We start from the raw sequence: 15,517 nt of genomic DNA on the forward strand, positions 1-15,517 counted from the left end.
GAGTATTCATAAAATCTAAGGCAACAAAATATGGAAAAATTATAGATTGTTTTATACTAGAGATCAGTTAAATAAAATTTGTTGAATATAAAAAATGTAACAAAAATGATTTGTTGGGTACTTGCTATGTCTTACTAGGATAAGCACCTTTCATCATCTAATTTGGACAACAGGTCTGTGATGTAAAGACCTCTCTTACTCTAATTTACATATAAGGAAACTGGTCACAAGCTAGGAACTGGAAAGACTTGGCATCTGGATTTAGATCTTTCTCATTCCATATTCCATAACCCATTTGCTTAACTATAATGCAGTTTCACATCTACACAATGTTTTTTAAAGAAAGCAGCTTTCACATACGTATAGTGCCATACTTTTCACACACAGATCACCTCAAATAACCAAACAAAAATATTCAACCCTACCAGAATCTACACTATGGAATTAACAGAACGCTTTACACATCTTTTTTAAATCATAAGCTTCTCTCAAGTTGGTAGAACCCTCACATTTTATCACTCTTTTGAAGATAAAGAAGCACAGATTAAATGTGTGTGCAACAATTCCAGAGAGCCATCAGGAGTCAACTGAAAGACTGAGACTTTGGAAGAGGAGGAACAAGGTGGAAGTTAAAATGGTCAGCTAGCATTACTACTGGACTGAGTAGTTCTCCAGATACAGACTTAGCCTGGACACCAGGCATAGGGACCAGCTTAGCAGGTAGGTCTTGACTAACTTGTTGCCTTGATATACTGCTTCCCCAGAAAGGGGCTGCAGGATTTGATTATAAATGCTGTATTAGGTTTGTTGCCAGCCAGCCTCTAGTCAACATCCCTTTCCTTTCTGACTAATGCTTCCTGTCATCTGACAGCAGTTTTAAATACCTGGCAAGGAGTCAGTACTACAGGTACGGCGGCACAGCGTGTTCTGGAGGTTGCTTGACTTTGCTGTAAACATCCTAAGATAGCCTTCAGGTAAGCTGAACGAAGTTTCTTTTATTGCCAATTTCACAGAAATTGGCTGAAGTTTGGAAACAGAGAATGTTTACATCTCCACAAACTGGAAATTTTAACAACTGTAACTTAAAATGAACAACATCATAACTTTGAAACTTTTACTTATTCTCCTAACAAACAGTTTAGGGAAAAAGCGGGCTGTTGCATATTTCCACTTTATAACACTTTTTATCCTGATGCTCCAGAGTCATATTGGACTTGAGTACATGTTCTGTTGAAAAGCAGAAAAATCAAAGGTCTCAGGGAAAAAAAAAAATCACTGGGCTTGGGAATCTCTGAACATTCAGTGGAAAATTGTAAAAGTTTGCCAAGGTGAATTTTATTAAAATCTGAACTCTGTGCACTGTCAGTGTCTTTGATTCCCATTCCTCATGTCACGATTAGGATCTCTGGGCCACAGACAAGTATTTACAGACACTGACCAAGATCCCAAGATCCCAGGTTTTTTAGAAGCATTATAAGGAAAACATAACCCTACGTCTGGAGGTCCAAGCCCTAAGGGACAATTAATTTAATCTATGACCGGTATATAACCACACAGTGTTTTAGCACTAGAAAGGGTCATAGAGATCATATAACTATTCCTTATTAAACTATGAGCACTGAGCTCTAGAGATAACTGATTTGGCCAAACTAACACTGTAGTAAGTGGTCCAGGTGGGACTACGGTCTAGGTTTTCGCTTTTACCAAACGTCTTAGTATGTAGATTGCAAAGCAGTGGAGAAGGGGAAGGGTGGAGGGCTGGCTTAAAAGGTAGTCTAAATATCTGCTTTTAATATATTCTGATTTTTGCTCTGAAGGATTGATCATGATTCATTTATAACAGGGCAGCCATATTGCAGCAACTGAACAGAGCTGAAGCGATAACGTATTCACTCTCAGAGCTTATATTCAAAGCTACAAGTGCTACTATAATATGGCTCAGAGGACATAATCCATCTGACTTCCTGTATTTGGGCATTCATAACAGGGGCCGCACCTCATGGTAGGTTTAATATGCTAACATTGCACAAAAGACATCTTTAAAATTCCAATTTATCCCATTCACAGAACATTTCTGTCCGAAGGCTCAGGAGGCAATTTTTTTTTCCCAACATTTATCTAATTTTAAGTGTGTTTTTTCCAGGACCCATCAGCTCCAAATCAAGTAGTTGTTTCAATCTACTTGTGGAGGGCACAGCTCACACTGGCCCATGCGGGGATCGAACCGGCAACCCTGGTGTTACAAGCATAGCACTCTAACCAACTGAGCCAACTAGCCACCCCATCCGGAAGCAAATCTTGAAGTCACAGAAAGTAGTTTATCAGCTTGGGATCAAAATTTAAATTTGTTTATTCAATGAATACATACCAAGTTTGCGTGAGATGCTGTGCTAGGTACTGTGAGGGGCATTAAAAAGCGGGTAAGCCAAAAAGGAGACAGCCTGTCATGACGGGAAGGTTGTGCATTACAAAAGGGTGCCCAGCTGAGCGGCCGAATAAGGACTTCACCGAAACAAGGACGTTCATGGAAGCTTATACTTGACAAGCTGTCTGCCCGGGATGGAAGCTGTCACCAAGTAGGGTGAAGAAGCACATTGTCATAATTCACAGAAAGGTGCTCGGTAGGCTAGCTAGTGGTGGCTTTGGACACAAATGCCAGCCACCTTCCAATAACACAAATCTGACCACAACATTTCTTATTAAAGTTTTAGTGGTTCTCCATTGCTTAAAGGACAAAATCAAGGTCAGATGATACCCAAGGCCCTTCACATTGTCTGACCTACTTTTCCCGCTTCATCATCGAGTACTTCCACACCCAGACCCTTTTCCCGTCACATTTCAAACTTGAACTGAATCCAGAACACGCCATATTCTTTTATGCCTTTCTACCTGCCAAGAACGCTCCCTTCCCAGCCCTGCCCGACTTGGGGAACTCCTACTCACCCACGACACTCACATCCGCTCTCCCCTTCTAGCTGTGAACCATCCCCCCTCCTTCCATCCCAGCCAGTGTGAGTTACGTCCTCTTTCTCCTCCAGTATCCTGCTCATCACCAGCAAAACCTCTTTCTCCTCCAGTATCCTGCTCATCAGGCAGCAAAACCACAGTACATAGAACTGGTTGTTTTTTATATCTTTCCCTCTAAACTGTAGGTCTCATTCACAACACCTGGGAAATACAGGAAACGAATGTAGAAAAACACAGTTCCTAACCTCAAGTAGCTTATACTTTTTTAGGAAGACACCAACAAAGTCACCAAATGTGGGCCAAGCACACAGGAAAGTAGTCAAGATGTTTCTTATCTGCTGTCTAGTTTGCTGAGTCAGTGTCCACAGGAGCAGGCAAACCTTTATCAAAGATTCAGGGACGTCAGTGGCAACAAAGAACCAGTTTCAGAGATTCTTCTGTTGACTCAGAGGCACAAAGAGACCATGAGGGGTTGACAGAGCTAGTTTTGTCACCTATTGGCTGGAAGACGTCAGACACATTAATAGTTTTTGCTTGGCTCTGGTTCTCTTCTACGGCACTGCTCCATGTGAAGGTGCTCAGACAATGCCCACAGATGTTTAAAACCAGAAAATGCCATTCCGGGGAATGTTAAAACTGACATTCATTTTTTGTTGGTAAAATAACTTGGAATCAACACATAAACCTACCATTCATCCAGTATTAACACCCACTGACAGAGTGTGAGATGTTGGTTGCTTTACTGGACTCCAAGAAGTACAAAACCTGATTCCTGCCGCAGGGAATCTAGTTTGTTTGGGGACGACGAGGTGGATGCTCATATTAAAATAACTGCAAAGAAAAATACGCTAAACAAGGCATCAGTGTAAAGGAGTACAAAGGAGAAACCCTTTCCAAGTGGGGTGGTCGTGATGGTTTTGTAAAGGAGAAGCAGGACTTCAGTAGACTGCGTAAGCAGAGACTAGAAATCCTGAGGTACACATATAGAACTTTAGGGTCAATGCACACGAAACAGTGGCGTGAGAACAAAGATCTCCAGTCAGAACGGCACACTTGGTGTGCCAGCGTGTTTCACAGGACACTCTGACTGGGGACACACAGGGGCCGGGAGACCACAGGAGGTGGCAGCGTCCTGGGGCCTCGGCTTCCCTAGGGGACAGGAACACGTATGCCGGCTGCTCCCTCTCTAACAACACTCATCAGATGGGTTGTGGCCCGGCCTCAAGGTGTCCTGTCCCCCTGCAGGGCCTTCAGTCCTATCTCAGATGTGTTGTTAGGCGGGTCAGATAGTTAAACTGGATCAGAGTCTAATATGTACATTGCGCCTGATTTTCAGTTTGGGGAGAACTGTCTTAAGAGACTCATGCAGGAAGAGCAAAGCTCTCCTAAGGGGGCCTTGCTCCTCCTGTTTTCACTACGTGGGAGAAAAAAGGACGTCAGAAGAAATGTGAAGGCTCTCCTTTGGCCGCGACAGTTCAAGTGCGGAGCACAGAGCCCTACCCGAGTGAACGACGCACCCTGGAAGGGGACTCGTTAGTGTCAAGCTGGCACGCAGACCCTGAGCTATTACTAGACCCAGTAGGACACAGACCACAAAACAGAATTCGGGGCACGACACATCATTTGAGTAAAATAGGGATAAACAGACTAAATTTACATGAAGTTAAAAGTTTTTTGAAAACTTAAGTGTGAAATGTATTGAACTCAAATTGCTTTTAAAAAGACTGTCTAGAGCTAGGGTCACATAAGATTACGGTAAAAAATCACCACGCGAAGCAGATTTTTTACGTTATTATTTTGAAGGACAGGGTTACGAGGCAAACACAGCTGTCATTTAGCTTTCAGGTAAATCACCTGGCGGTTGAGGCAACGCGTTAACAAACAGGACCGTCGGTGGCCGCAGCGCAGCCCTTGGGAGCAAAGGGAACAGAGCTGACGGCGGACGAGACATGGGCAGTGACCACTAGGAGGCGCTCTTTGCGCCTCAGGCGCTGTGTCTTGGCGCTTTGACACTTATCTCGTTTAAACTTCAACACATTTCCGTCACACAGGTATTTGATAGATGAGGAAAATAAGGTTTCAAAGAAGTTAAAAAACTTGCCTGAAACACTCTGAAAGAAAGGAGCTACGATTCTGTTAACGTCTACTCAACTGCAACATTAAAATTTTTTTTTTCCCCACTACTTTACTGCCTCTCTTGGAAGTTGAATCCTCCAATCTTGATACATGGAATAAATGCTATATTCTTTATAAAATCTATAGGTGACACTTGGCCCTTAGCTACAGTCTCACTTTCACTCGATGAGATAATCACTAAAGGAGGATAATATTCAAATGCAAATAAACATTCAACCCTGATTTTATAGATGTAAGTTGTTGGCGGTGTCAGCAAATCCTACAGAGAGGAACTCATGTCTCTTACTCATCACCCTGTCCCCAAGCACAGGGCCCACTGGGGATGGACCCAGCTACGGCTTTCATGTGCATTTATTTGTGATTGTGGGTTTCCTGTCAGTGGGTAAAAGTTTTCCTTAAAGTAGGATAATTTGATAAAAGACAAATGAAAAAAACGAAGTGGAATCTGCTACAAATAACTTAAAAAACAAAAATCAAAGTGAAAGAAAACAATAGCTACAACCAAAAAAGACTTATTATTTCCTCCTGAACTGAATTCCCATCTGCTTTTAAATGGCAACATGTTTTTCCATTAACGGGGAGCTACAGCCAAGAAGCCAGAGACAAAGAGGTTCTGGCCACTGGGGAGTGGCAGGCTGGGAAGCTGAAGGATGCTGCCTGCCAGCCTCCAAGGGGGCTCCCCAGTGACCCAAACTCCCTCCAACTGGCGACAAAGTTCCTCTTGGGACTTTCCTGAGGATTACAGAAATGCTTCAATTCTTTGGCCACCCTCTCCAGGGAGAGACAATGGGGTAACCCAGAAGGTGTAGGAAGTTATTTCAAACACTGGGTCTGTGTAAGCTTTTATGCAACAAGGTGGAGTGAGCAAAAGAAAGCACCAAGTGGAATGAAAATATTTTTTTTTTAAAAAGCCTCCATTACAGTCACTAAAAGTACCACCAGTGTCATCTCCATTCGAATCATCCTCTACAACATTTTAATTAAAACATGAAAATCACTCATTACAGTTAAAACAAGGATTTTATGATTGTGAAAAACAGACTGTCAACAATTTCCTCCTCTCTGGTTCACCTGGCCAAATTCTTACTCATACAGCTAACAGTGTACAATTACATAAAATACCTTTATGTAACTTTGATTATACTACTCTCCTATAAAGACAATTAATTCATCTGTTTTCATTTTATACCCAAAGTGGCCAACTCTGAAAGAGTGGCTGTGGCTGTGCCCGTGGCTGGGTGTACTGCTACGAAGTTAGAGGGCTCCTCTCTTGACAAGTGAGAATGGAGATCTACTTTTCCTAAATATAACCTTAAAAATCTTTTTTTCCTTTTCCCCCCCTCAGTTTATTAAGTGTTTCTTAAATATGTACTATGTCATAGCTTCATAATTTTGAAAATCTTTTTTCTTTTTTTCCCCAGTTTAGTTACGTGTTAAATATGTACCATGTAGTAGGTCCTCTGCTGAAGGACATGGCCTTAGCTGGGGAGGAAATAAATCAGTTACAGCCATGGTAAAGCATCGAGTCTGTAGGAGTCAGGACTGAAGTCCAGCTTTGAATTTGTTTTACTATTAAGAAAAATCAAAATGAACTTTGGCTCTCAATATCGTAGCACCATTTTCACTCTGATGGAGTGGAAGAAAAAGAAGAGATCTTATATTTAATCTGAAGCTAAATTTTATGTCTTATATTTCCTATTTATTAACTTTAAGACTTAAAAAAAATGATAGTAGTTCTCAAACAATATGGCATCTGTGTGAACTACCTAAATAGTCACACGCACACCATCCCCTTCCAAAAAAAAACACCCCCAAAATGTGATACTAGCCTGTACTGTCTAAACTGTAAACCCCAGAATTACTACGATACAGCTCCAGAACACAATTTCTATAAAGCTGTAATAATATACTGATGATAATTAGGACCACAGTGGGATACCCTCCCCGACCCAACATTATGGGACACAAAAATGTAATTCGACGAGGAAGAGCACTTCTTGTTACTCTTCCTGTGACTACTTTTAGAAGACCTGATATAAATATTAAGCAGAAATCAATGTGCTTATATTTTAGACTATATAAGGCATGCACTACCTAAGAACTAGCAAGCTGGTACAATGATTCCTGGCACCATGGGAGTTTTTTCCTTTCAGCCAGACAGAACCTCACTGCTTTGATTTTTGTTTAGCTCTTCTATGTTACTACCATAAATTACTTCAAAGTGAGAAAAGCACATTGATGCCTTCTAACTGCTCTTCCACTTCACTCAGCTCAAGTGAGAGATTTATGGCTTCTTCTCCTTGCCGTTTCCTCTAAACTGACATATCTATATACATGATGCCAGCGCCTGGTCTCACATCAAAAACTGAATCTCACTGCTGAATCTAGAATAGCTGGAGCAGTCAGTCAGCAGCAGCTATTTGCTTCTTTTAACTTTGGGATGGTTATGCCCAGAGATGCTCACAGGACGATTGTTTCAGACAGGACTTAAAAGTCAACGCACTCCAACTGCCTCTCCAGCTACTTACTACATGGCACGCGAACCCCTCCCGCCCCCGCCCCCTCCAGTGGAACTGAAAAACCTAAAGGGGGAAAATCAAATATACAGAGTTCATACTTGAGACAAAACAGTGAAATCTGGAATTTATTTTGGTTGTTGTCATTAGCAATGACTTTGTGATACACCAAGTCCAACTCCACACATGAACTTACCCACAGGACTCTCTGAGCACTACCACTGATGTAATATGTGTTCATCTCTGGTTTTTACAGAAGACAGATAAAAACCAACAGCAAGCTAAATAGAATATGCAGTCCCCATCTGCTGGGTAATTCAAAATGAAAAGAATCTTAGGTTCTTACTTAAAAAATATTAATTTCCCAGTACAAATCCCTATCAGTGGTATTCAGGAGATATTGTTGTGTTGAGAATACAGTTTATCCTTTTCTAAAGAAATGCATGTAGAAAGATGCACAATTATCTTAATGGAATTTTATTTTGTAAATAAAAACAGCCTAAGAGTTGCTACGGACAGAAAAAATATATACCTGCCATACTTACAACTTTCATATTTTCACAGAGGTCTTGCTGTTCTTATTGAGAGTATATTTTCACAGTTAAAGGCAGACTGTCTGTTGCTTTTATAGATTTTATGAGAGAATCTTTGTTAATACACAAGTAGACGGAGATAATTTCCCAGAATGACAAAAGGTGATAGTATTACACTCTCTTTGCCAAGACTTTTGCAGTTCACAGTGCTTGCATGATGTCTTAATTTACTTTTATGATCTTTATGAGAAAACAGGAGGAACGGCTGTATATCATTCCCATTTGGTAGGTCAAGAAATCAGAAGTTCAGACAGGCGCACGTGGCTGGAAGCTACTGTATCCAGAAGCCCCAAAGTAGACCCTGCTTGTTGCTGGCCCACTGTTCTCGCCACTATTTTATGCGACTCCTCTACAGACTACATTTTGGGAAATGTAAAACAGTGGCGATATCACAGAGGCCAGGTAACATGCAATTTAATTTAGTGATGACCTGTCATGTAGTGCGTTTCCGCTTTTAAGATTCCTTAATATACAGGTATTTCAAACAGTTGGCATCAAACATCTTTTTGCTCATGACCCCAAGCCGCCACTTTCCTCCCACCCAGATGTTCTGAGAAGAACCTTCTTACCTCTGCTCCTGAGTAGGTATCCGTTTGGAGGACAAGTTCATCCATGTCAACATCCTCACTGATTGGCATAGAGTGAAACTGCAGGTTAAATATTTCCCTTCTTGTTGCTGCATCTGGTAAAGGCACATAGATGATTCTATCGATTCTTCCAGGCCGCATCAGAGCCTGGAAAGAAGATGGGGTGATGCTGGTTAAGCAGGCTCAGAACTGACACTGCATGTGACTGGTGCCCAAGGAAAGGGGATGTCCAGGACCTCCTGACTCACCACTATTACCCGTGATTAGTAAATAAAATACATACTAGACACTCTGCAATCTACTGCAAAGATTCAAACCAATAAACAATGTTCAGAGTCTTTTGAAAGTAGAAAAGCAGCATTTCTGAGAGGCTTTTTGCTCCTCAGCAACGGTCAGATAAGTTAAATTATTCTCTTTCAGGGGAATGCAAATATGACTTGCATTCATTATAGCAACAGATTTTTTGTAACTTCCTGCAGTAACACTTAAAGTGTGGGTTAAGCTGTTTCAGAGAGCCCTCAAATAGCACAGCTCTGATACAAGAATACCTCTAGCACTGAATGTACTCAAATAAACTTCTCACATTTTATTGGTGGCTACTGCCTAAATTGTCTTCTAAATGAATTCATCTATTTAGAAACATTTAGTGAGCATTCATTATATACCAGACACTGTTCTTGGTACTAGGAAATAGCACGAATAAGATAGACACGTGCAAAATTGCGGTGATGGTTACACACGTCTGTGAATATACTAACAACCACTGAATTGTATATTTTAAATGAGTGAATTTTATGGTTTGTGAAGCATATCTCAATGAAGCTATTAAAACAGATACAGATAAAAAATGTGTGTGTGTGTGTGTGTGGCTGCTAAAGGGATGGATAGCTTTTGGTTGGGGTAGGAGAGAGAGCTTCTCTAAGGAGGTAACTGATACAGATTCCCAAAGGAGTCAGCCATACAAAGATCTAGGGGAAGAACATTCAAGGTAAAGGGAATGTCAAGTGCAAAGGCAAGAATGACTGGTATGTTCCAGAGGAAAAAAAAAGCCCAGTGTGGTAGACACCGTGAGTACAGGAAAAGAGGCAGGAAATGAGGTCAGAGAGATAGTCATAGGCAGGTCATAATTGAAAGACTGAAGATTCTGGATTGTATTCTACTTGTAAGGAGAAGCTACTGGAAGGTTTTAAGTAGGTCAGTGAAATGGAAAGATTTACCTTAAAAGTTCACTCTTGTGGGACAATATCAAAAGGTCTAACATATGTGCAATCAGAGTCCCAGAAGGAAAGAGAGAGACAGAAAAAAATATCTTAAGAAAAAGAGCTAAAACTTCCCCTAAATTGGCAAACAAACATAAATTTCCATAATCAAGCAGCTCAATGACTCTCAAACAAAATACAAAGAAAACCACACCTGGACACATCATAATCAAAGTGCTGAAAAACCAAAGAAAATCTTGAAAGCTGCCAGACTGAATACAGGGAACAATGGTTTGAATCAATAATGACTCTCCATGAAAGCAATGGAGGGCAAAGCCAGTAGGACAACATCTTCAAAGTGCTGAAAGAAGAAAAACGTCACCCTAGAATTTTATTCCCAGTGAAAATATCCTTCAGTAATGAAAAAAAAAACAATAAATTTAAGTCATTTTCAGATAAAATAAAACCAAGAAAATTTGTTTCCAGCAGACCTGCACTACAGAAAATGCTAAAGGAAGTTCTTCAGGTTGAAGGGAAATGACATAAATTGGAAAATTGAATCTTTAGGAACAAATAAAGAGCACTATAAGTGAAACACCTCCCAAAATGTAGACTATTTCCACCTCCAAAACATTACTCTCATTGCTGGCATAATCACAACTGGCATTTCTTGAAGATTTAAGAGATACTCCCTCATAAATAATGAATACATTTCTACATGTGCACTTTTCAAGGTGAAGTATCCAGACAGAAGATGTGACAGAAGTAAAGACAGGAACTCAGGCATGAACACCTAATTAAAAACAAAAGCAAAAAAACCCCAACCAACCAACCAACCAACCAACCAACCAACCAACCAACCAACCAACCAACCAAAGAAAACACAGGGCCCTGAAAATATAGTTGGAACCATACATACATAAAACACTACAGAAAATGCAAACATCAAAACCTCATATGGTTGCTTTGTGGGGACCAGTTCTTAGGGAACCGGCACAAAAATTGAAGATATTCTGTCAGCAATAAACTGTCCTCTCTCTCTGACCTAAGAGTCTCATGTCTTTTGCCAGCAGCCTCCATGAACAGAGGCCGACTAGCTGATGAGCTTTCACACAGGGTAAACTTATCAATACCACCATATCTCATACCAGTGCTTCATAAAACACGGCAGCAAATGTGAACAGATATAATGAAAAAAGGGTTTTCTTGTTAAATAAGTTTGGGAAATACTGGGTAGAAACAAAATAAATAAGTTTCCATGTGCAGGGATTTTTGGAGCCTATACTAACGGATATCAAAAACCTCCAAGCGAGGGCTGTAGTCGTATAAAGAAATTATACTCTGAATTCCCAAATTCCAATCATAGAACATCTCAAAAGCTAATATTCCACTTTCGCTTTGGAAAATGCTGTTACATACTTTTTGCACATGTCGCAATACCTAGAACACGGTGAGTGGCTACCAGAAAGCTCTTAATTCCCAAGTTATGGACAAATAATCAAGCAAAAAGTGATGAACAATTACGTAGTAAATATATTTCCTTTGTTCAGAAGTAAATGCTTTAATGATTTGCAGGCTATTGCCTACCTAACATTAATTCATTAGAAATGATGCATAATTAGCTTCTTTGAAATGTACTTTATCATAGAATTCAAAACTGTGCATTTAAACCATGGGGATCACTTCCTCCCCCACCTAAAACAAATACAGGATTCAGGAAATTAGGAAGATTCCAATAAATATATATTTTCAAATTGTTAAACATATCATATAAGACAAATAACATTAATATTTATATAGCTCTTAGTATCTATAAAGCACTGTTCATGTACTGTATTTCACTTAACTATTCCTTCAAATCCCAGGAAGTAGATATTGTCATACTCTTATTAAGAAAATGAGGCCTAAGATCACACAATAAATGGCAGAAACTAGGCTGAAATCAGGTCTCTGATATTTTTTTTTTTTTTTTTTAAAGATTTTATTGGGGAACAGTGTGTACTTCCAGGACTTTTTTCCAAGTCAAGTTGTTGTCCTTTCAATTTTAGTTGTGGAGGGTGCCATTCAGCTTCAAGTTGTTGTCCTTTCAGTCTTAGTTGTGGGGGGCGCAGCTCAGCGTCAGGTCCAGTTGCCGTTTTTCTAGTTGCAGGGGGCACAGCCCACCATCCCTTGCGGGAGTCTAACCGGCAACCTTGTGGTTGAGAGCCCGCGCTCCAACCAACTGAGCCATCCGGGAGCTCAGCGGCAGCTCAGCTCAAGGTGCCCTGTTCAACCTTAGTTGCAGGGGGCAGAGCCCACCATCCCTTGTGGGACTTGAGGGATTGAACTGGCAACCTTGTGGTTGAGGGCCCACTGGCCCATGTGGGAATCGAACCGGCAGCCTTCAGAGTTAGGAGCACGGAGCTCTAACTGCCTGAGACATCGGGCTGGCCAGGTCTCTGATTTTTGAATCAGTTCTTTTTGACTTTACTATCCTGTCAGTACAATATGACACTCAGTATCAATGAACAAATGAAAAAAATTATTGTTCTGAAATATGACACAGATAACAAAATAAATGTAAACAAGTCTTTCATCAAAAATTATTATACACCTACTGTGTGCTAGACCCTGTTTTAGTTGTTGGGGATATAGCTGTGAATAGCTTGGTTTATCTCTTTGTTTTTTAAGTTGGAGTTATTCTTTTCACCCTTTTGGGGAAAGTCCAATTCCACACTATTTTAAACTTTCCTTCCTAACAGCAGCAAGAACTCACAGCAAGGCCATACCTAAGGCACTGGCACACACTGGCATGCATCTGTGCTCCCCCCAAGAGTAGCTGTGCCCGGGCGGCGAAGGCCGAGTACTTGAGTGATTAGAACGTCGTCTGGGCCAAAAGCCAGCTAGGCCCTTTCTGGCCTGATCTTGTCAGTGAAAGTGAGCTTAAAAAACAAGGAAAGAGCTTTCCTTCCTGGAGAATCCTGAATGAGTTAACACCCTTCCTAGAATTTCTTTAAAAATACTGTTCTAAGATAACAGGGTGGAAGAATATATTCTGAATGATGGCATGTTCTGTTATTTTAAAACCGCCATAAGGCAGTTCTCAATGAAAAAACAAGCCAAGGTTTCCTCACAGTCTGAACCCTACCCCCAAGATCACAGATACTGTAGCCTCTACATTAAAACTCTATTTTTTAAAAAATCATAGGGCACACTTCCTTTCCAAGAGAACTTATTTAAGACCTTGGCAAGTGTCTACACCTCTACCAGCCTCAGTTTCCTTATGTGTGAAAATGAAGGTGGTTCTTTAATCGGAAAGGCCGACCCTGTTTCCCCGAAAATAAGACCTAGCCAGACAATCAGCTCTAATGTGTCTTTTGGAGCAAAAATTAATATAAGACCTGGTCTTATTTTACTATAATACATATAAGACCGGGTCTTACATAACATGACATGACATGACATGACATGACATGACATGACATGACATGACATGACGACATGACAAGACAAGACTAATTTTTGCTCCAAAAGATGCATTAGAGCTGATTGTCTGGCTAGGTCTTATTTTCGGGGAAACACAGTATGTGTTTTGAGGACTTGCCTCAAAACACAGATGAGAAAACATCCCCACACAATTTTGTAATTCATTCCATGGAGCTCCCCTGCCATCTGCTTGTGCACCCCAAACAGAATTATGGCATTAGGTGATCTTCTAAATGCGCCTTCCCGCTTCAGTTCTAGGACTCCATCACAGTATCTTACACCTAACGAAATGCCCCCAGCTTACAATACATGGTAATTACTGAAAATGTGTTTACTATTGTAGTGATTACACTAATTAATTAAACTAATACCATTAGCTTTTCTTCTTCTGACCTTTACAAAAAGGACTCAAAAGCATTCCTGGTATTTCACATTAAGGATTCTTATTGATCAAACCTTATACAGCAGTTACCGGGCTGCCTTCTCTTTTTTAAAGATTCTGAATTCAACACTTGTAATTTCATATTCTATCAATGTTCAAATCTAATTTAATTAGCATAGAAATACTTGTTCAGACCAAAGTATTAAAATAGACACTCTGAAAAATCAGATTGCACGGCTGCCATTCATTTAAAATGATCAACAAGGGTGTGTGTGAGGGTAGGGAGTGCCTTCCTCTGGAAAAGAAAAGCAGCACTGAGCTTTCATATTTCACTCTAATAAAAACATATCAACATAACATGATTCATGGAGAAACAGTTCCAGAAACTGGGGAGAGAGGTGGATCCTTGGGAACAGCTCTGATTTATTTCAAAGGAACCTTGAACTTATTCTAGGCATCTCTCTCCTCTAAATTCAACTGATTAACAGGTGTGGTTAATGGTGCCTCTTATCTCTCTCTTGACACTTGCATTTCTACTCCATTTTCTTTATTATATATCTGTTTCTTTACCGTCTGACTTTCCCAACAGATTGGAGACTGTATATAATGGTAGGCATATATCGTTTTATTCAATGCTGTCAAGCCGGCAATGGCACACACGAGGCACTCAATAAATGTTTACTCAGGGAAGTCAGGCCAACACAGTCTCTTCCCTAGAATATCACACCTGCCGTGCTAGCTGTTTCTCTGCCTGCAGTTTCACCCCTTCCTCCTTCTCCCTCTCTGTGTCTACATCACTACTACAGTGATCATTCTAACTGGAAATGCTGTGACTTCCTACTTTCTAACCACTTAATGGCAGCTCGAGGGGAAAAGTCAAACTCAAGCATAGTATTTCAGGCCTCCATGAGTTTGGTACAATTCTCCTATCTCCATGATTTGGGTGCAATTTTCCTATCTCCATGATTTGGGTGTAACTCTCCTACATCCATGATTTGGGTGCAACTTCCCTACCTCCATGATTTGGGTGTAACTCCTACCTCATCTGCAGCTACTTTCCCTCTCGCGCACTATGCTCCAAGTGCACCTAAGCACTCAGTTAGCCAAACTCACCAGGCTGCCTTCCGCCTCCTTGACCCCACACATATGAGGTGTGATCAAACAATATGGTGAATGTATACATAAAAAATAAAAAAAATTTAAGACACATTGCCATTAACCCCCCTCAAAATACTCCTCCCCGCTTCAAATACACTTATCCCATTGTTCTTGCCACTTGCTGAAGCAGTTCTGGAAGTCCTCTTTCATGAGTGTCTTTACTTTATCCTCCATCATGACAATGTTCCATGTCACACATCGCTTCTGGTATGGCAATTTCTGTCAAATAAAAACATTACAGTGTCTCCTCATCCACCTTATTCACCAGATCTGGCACCGTGTGACTTCTGGCTGTTTCCCAAAGTCAAAATGATTCAGGACGTTGAGGCAGCCACGACAGCAAAACTACAGACACTCACAAAAGAGGACTTCCAAAACTGCTTCAGAAAGTGGCAAGAACGATGGGATAAGTGTGTTTGAAGCAAGGGGGTGTACTTTAATGGGGATTAATGGCAATGTGTCTTTTACTGTAATAATTTTTTTAATTTAAACATTCCCTGTAATTTTTGATCAC

At 40.6% G+C, this 15,517-nt stretch overlaps 1 protein-coding gene across 4 annotated transcripts in view; it reads right to left on the minus strand.

Moving 5' to 3' along the window:
* Positions 1-15,517, minus strand: part of AFG2A (AAA ATPase AFG2A) — a 275,103-nt gene that overhangs the window by 72,321 nt on the left and 187,265 nt on the right. For all 4 annotated transcript variants that reach the window (XM_074338541.2, XM_074338542.2, XM_019741388.3 and 1 more), the window contains one exon: positions 8,782-8,946. In XM_074338541.2, coding sequence (XP_074194642.2) covers positions 8,782-8,946 — 165 coding nt within the window. The remainder of the gene's footprint in view (positions 1-8,781; positions 8,947-15,517) is intronic.

This window comes from Rhinolophus sinicus, chromosome 15 (genome assembly GCF_057876585.1).
Source record: "Rhinolophus sinicus isolate RSI-liver-muscle chromosome 15, RSI-T2T, whole genome shotgun sequence".
NCBI classification, from domain to species: Eukaryota; Metazoa; Chordata; class Mammalia; order Chiroptera; family Rhinolophidae; genus Rhinolophus; species Rhinolophus sinicus.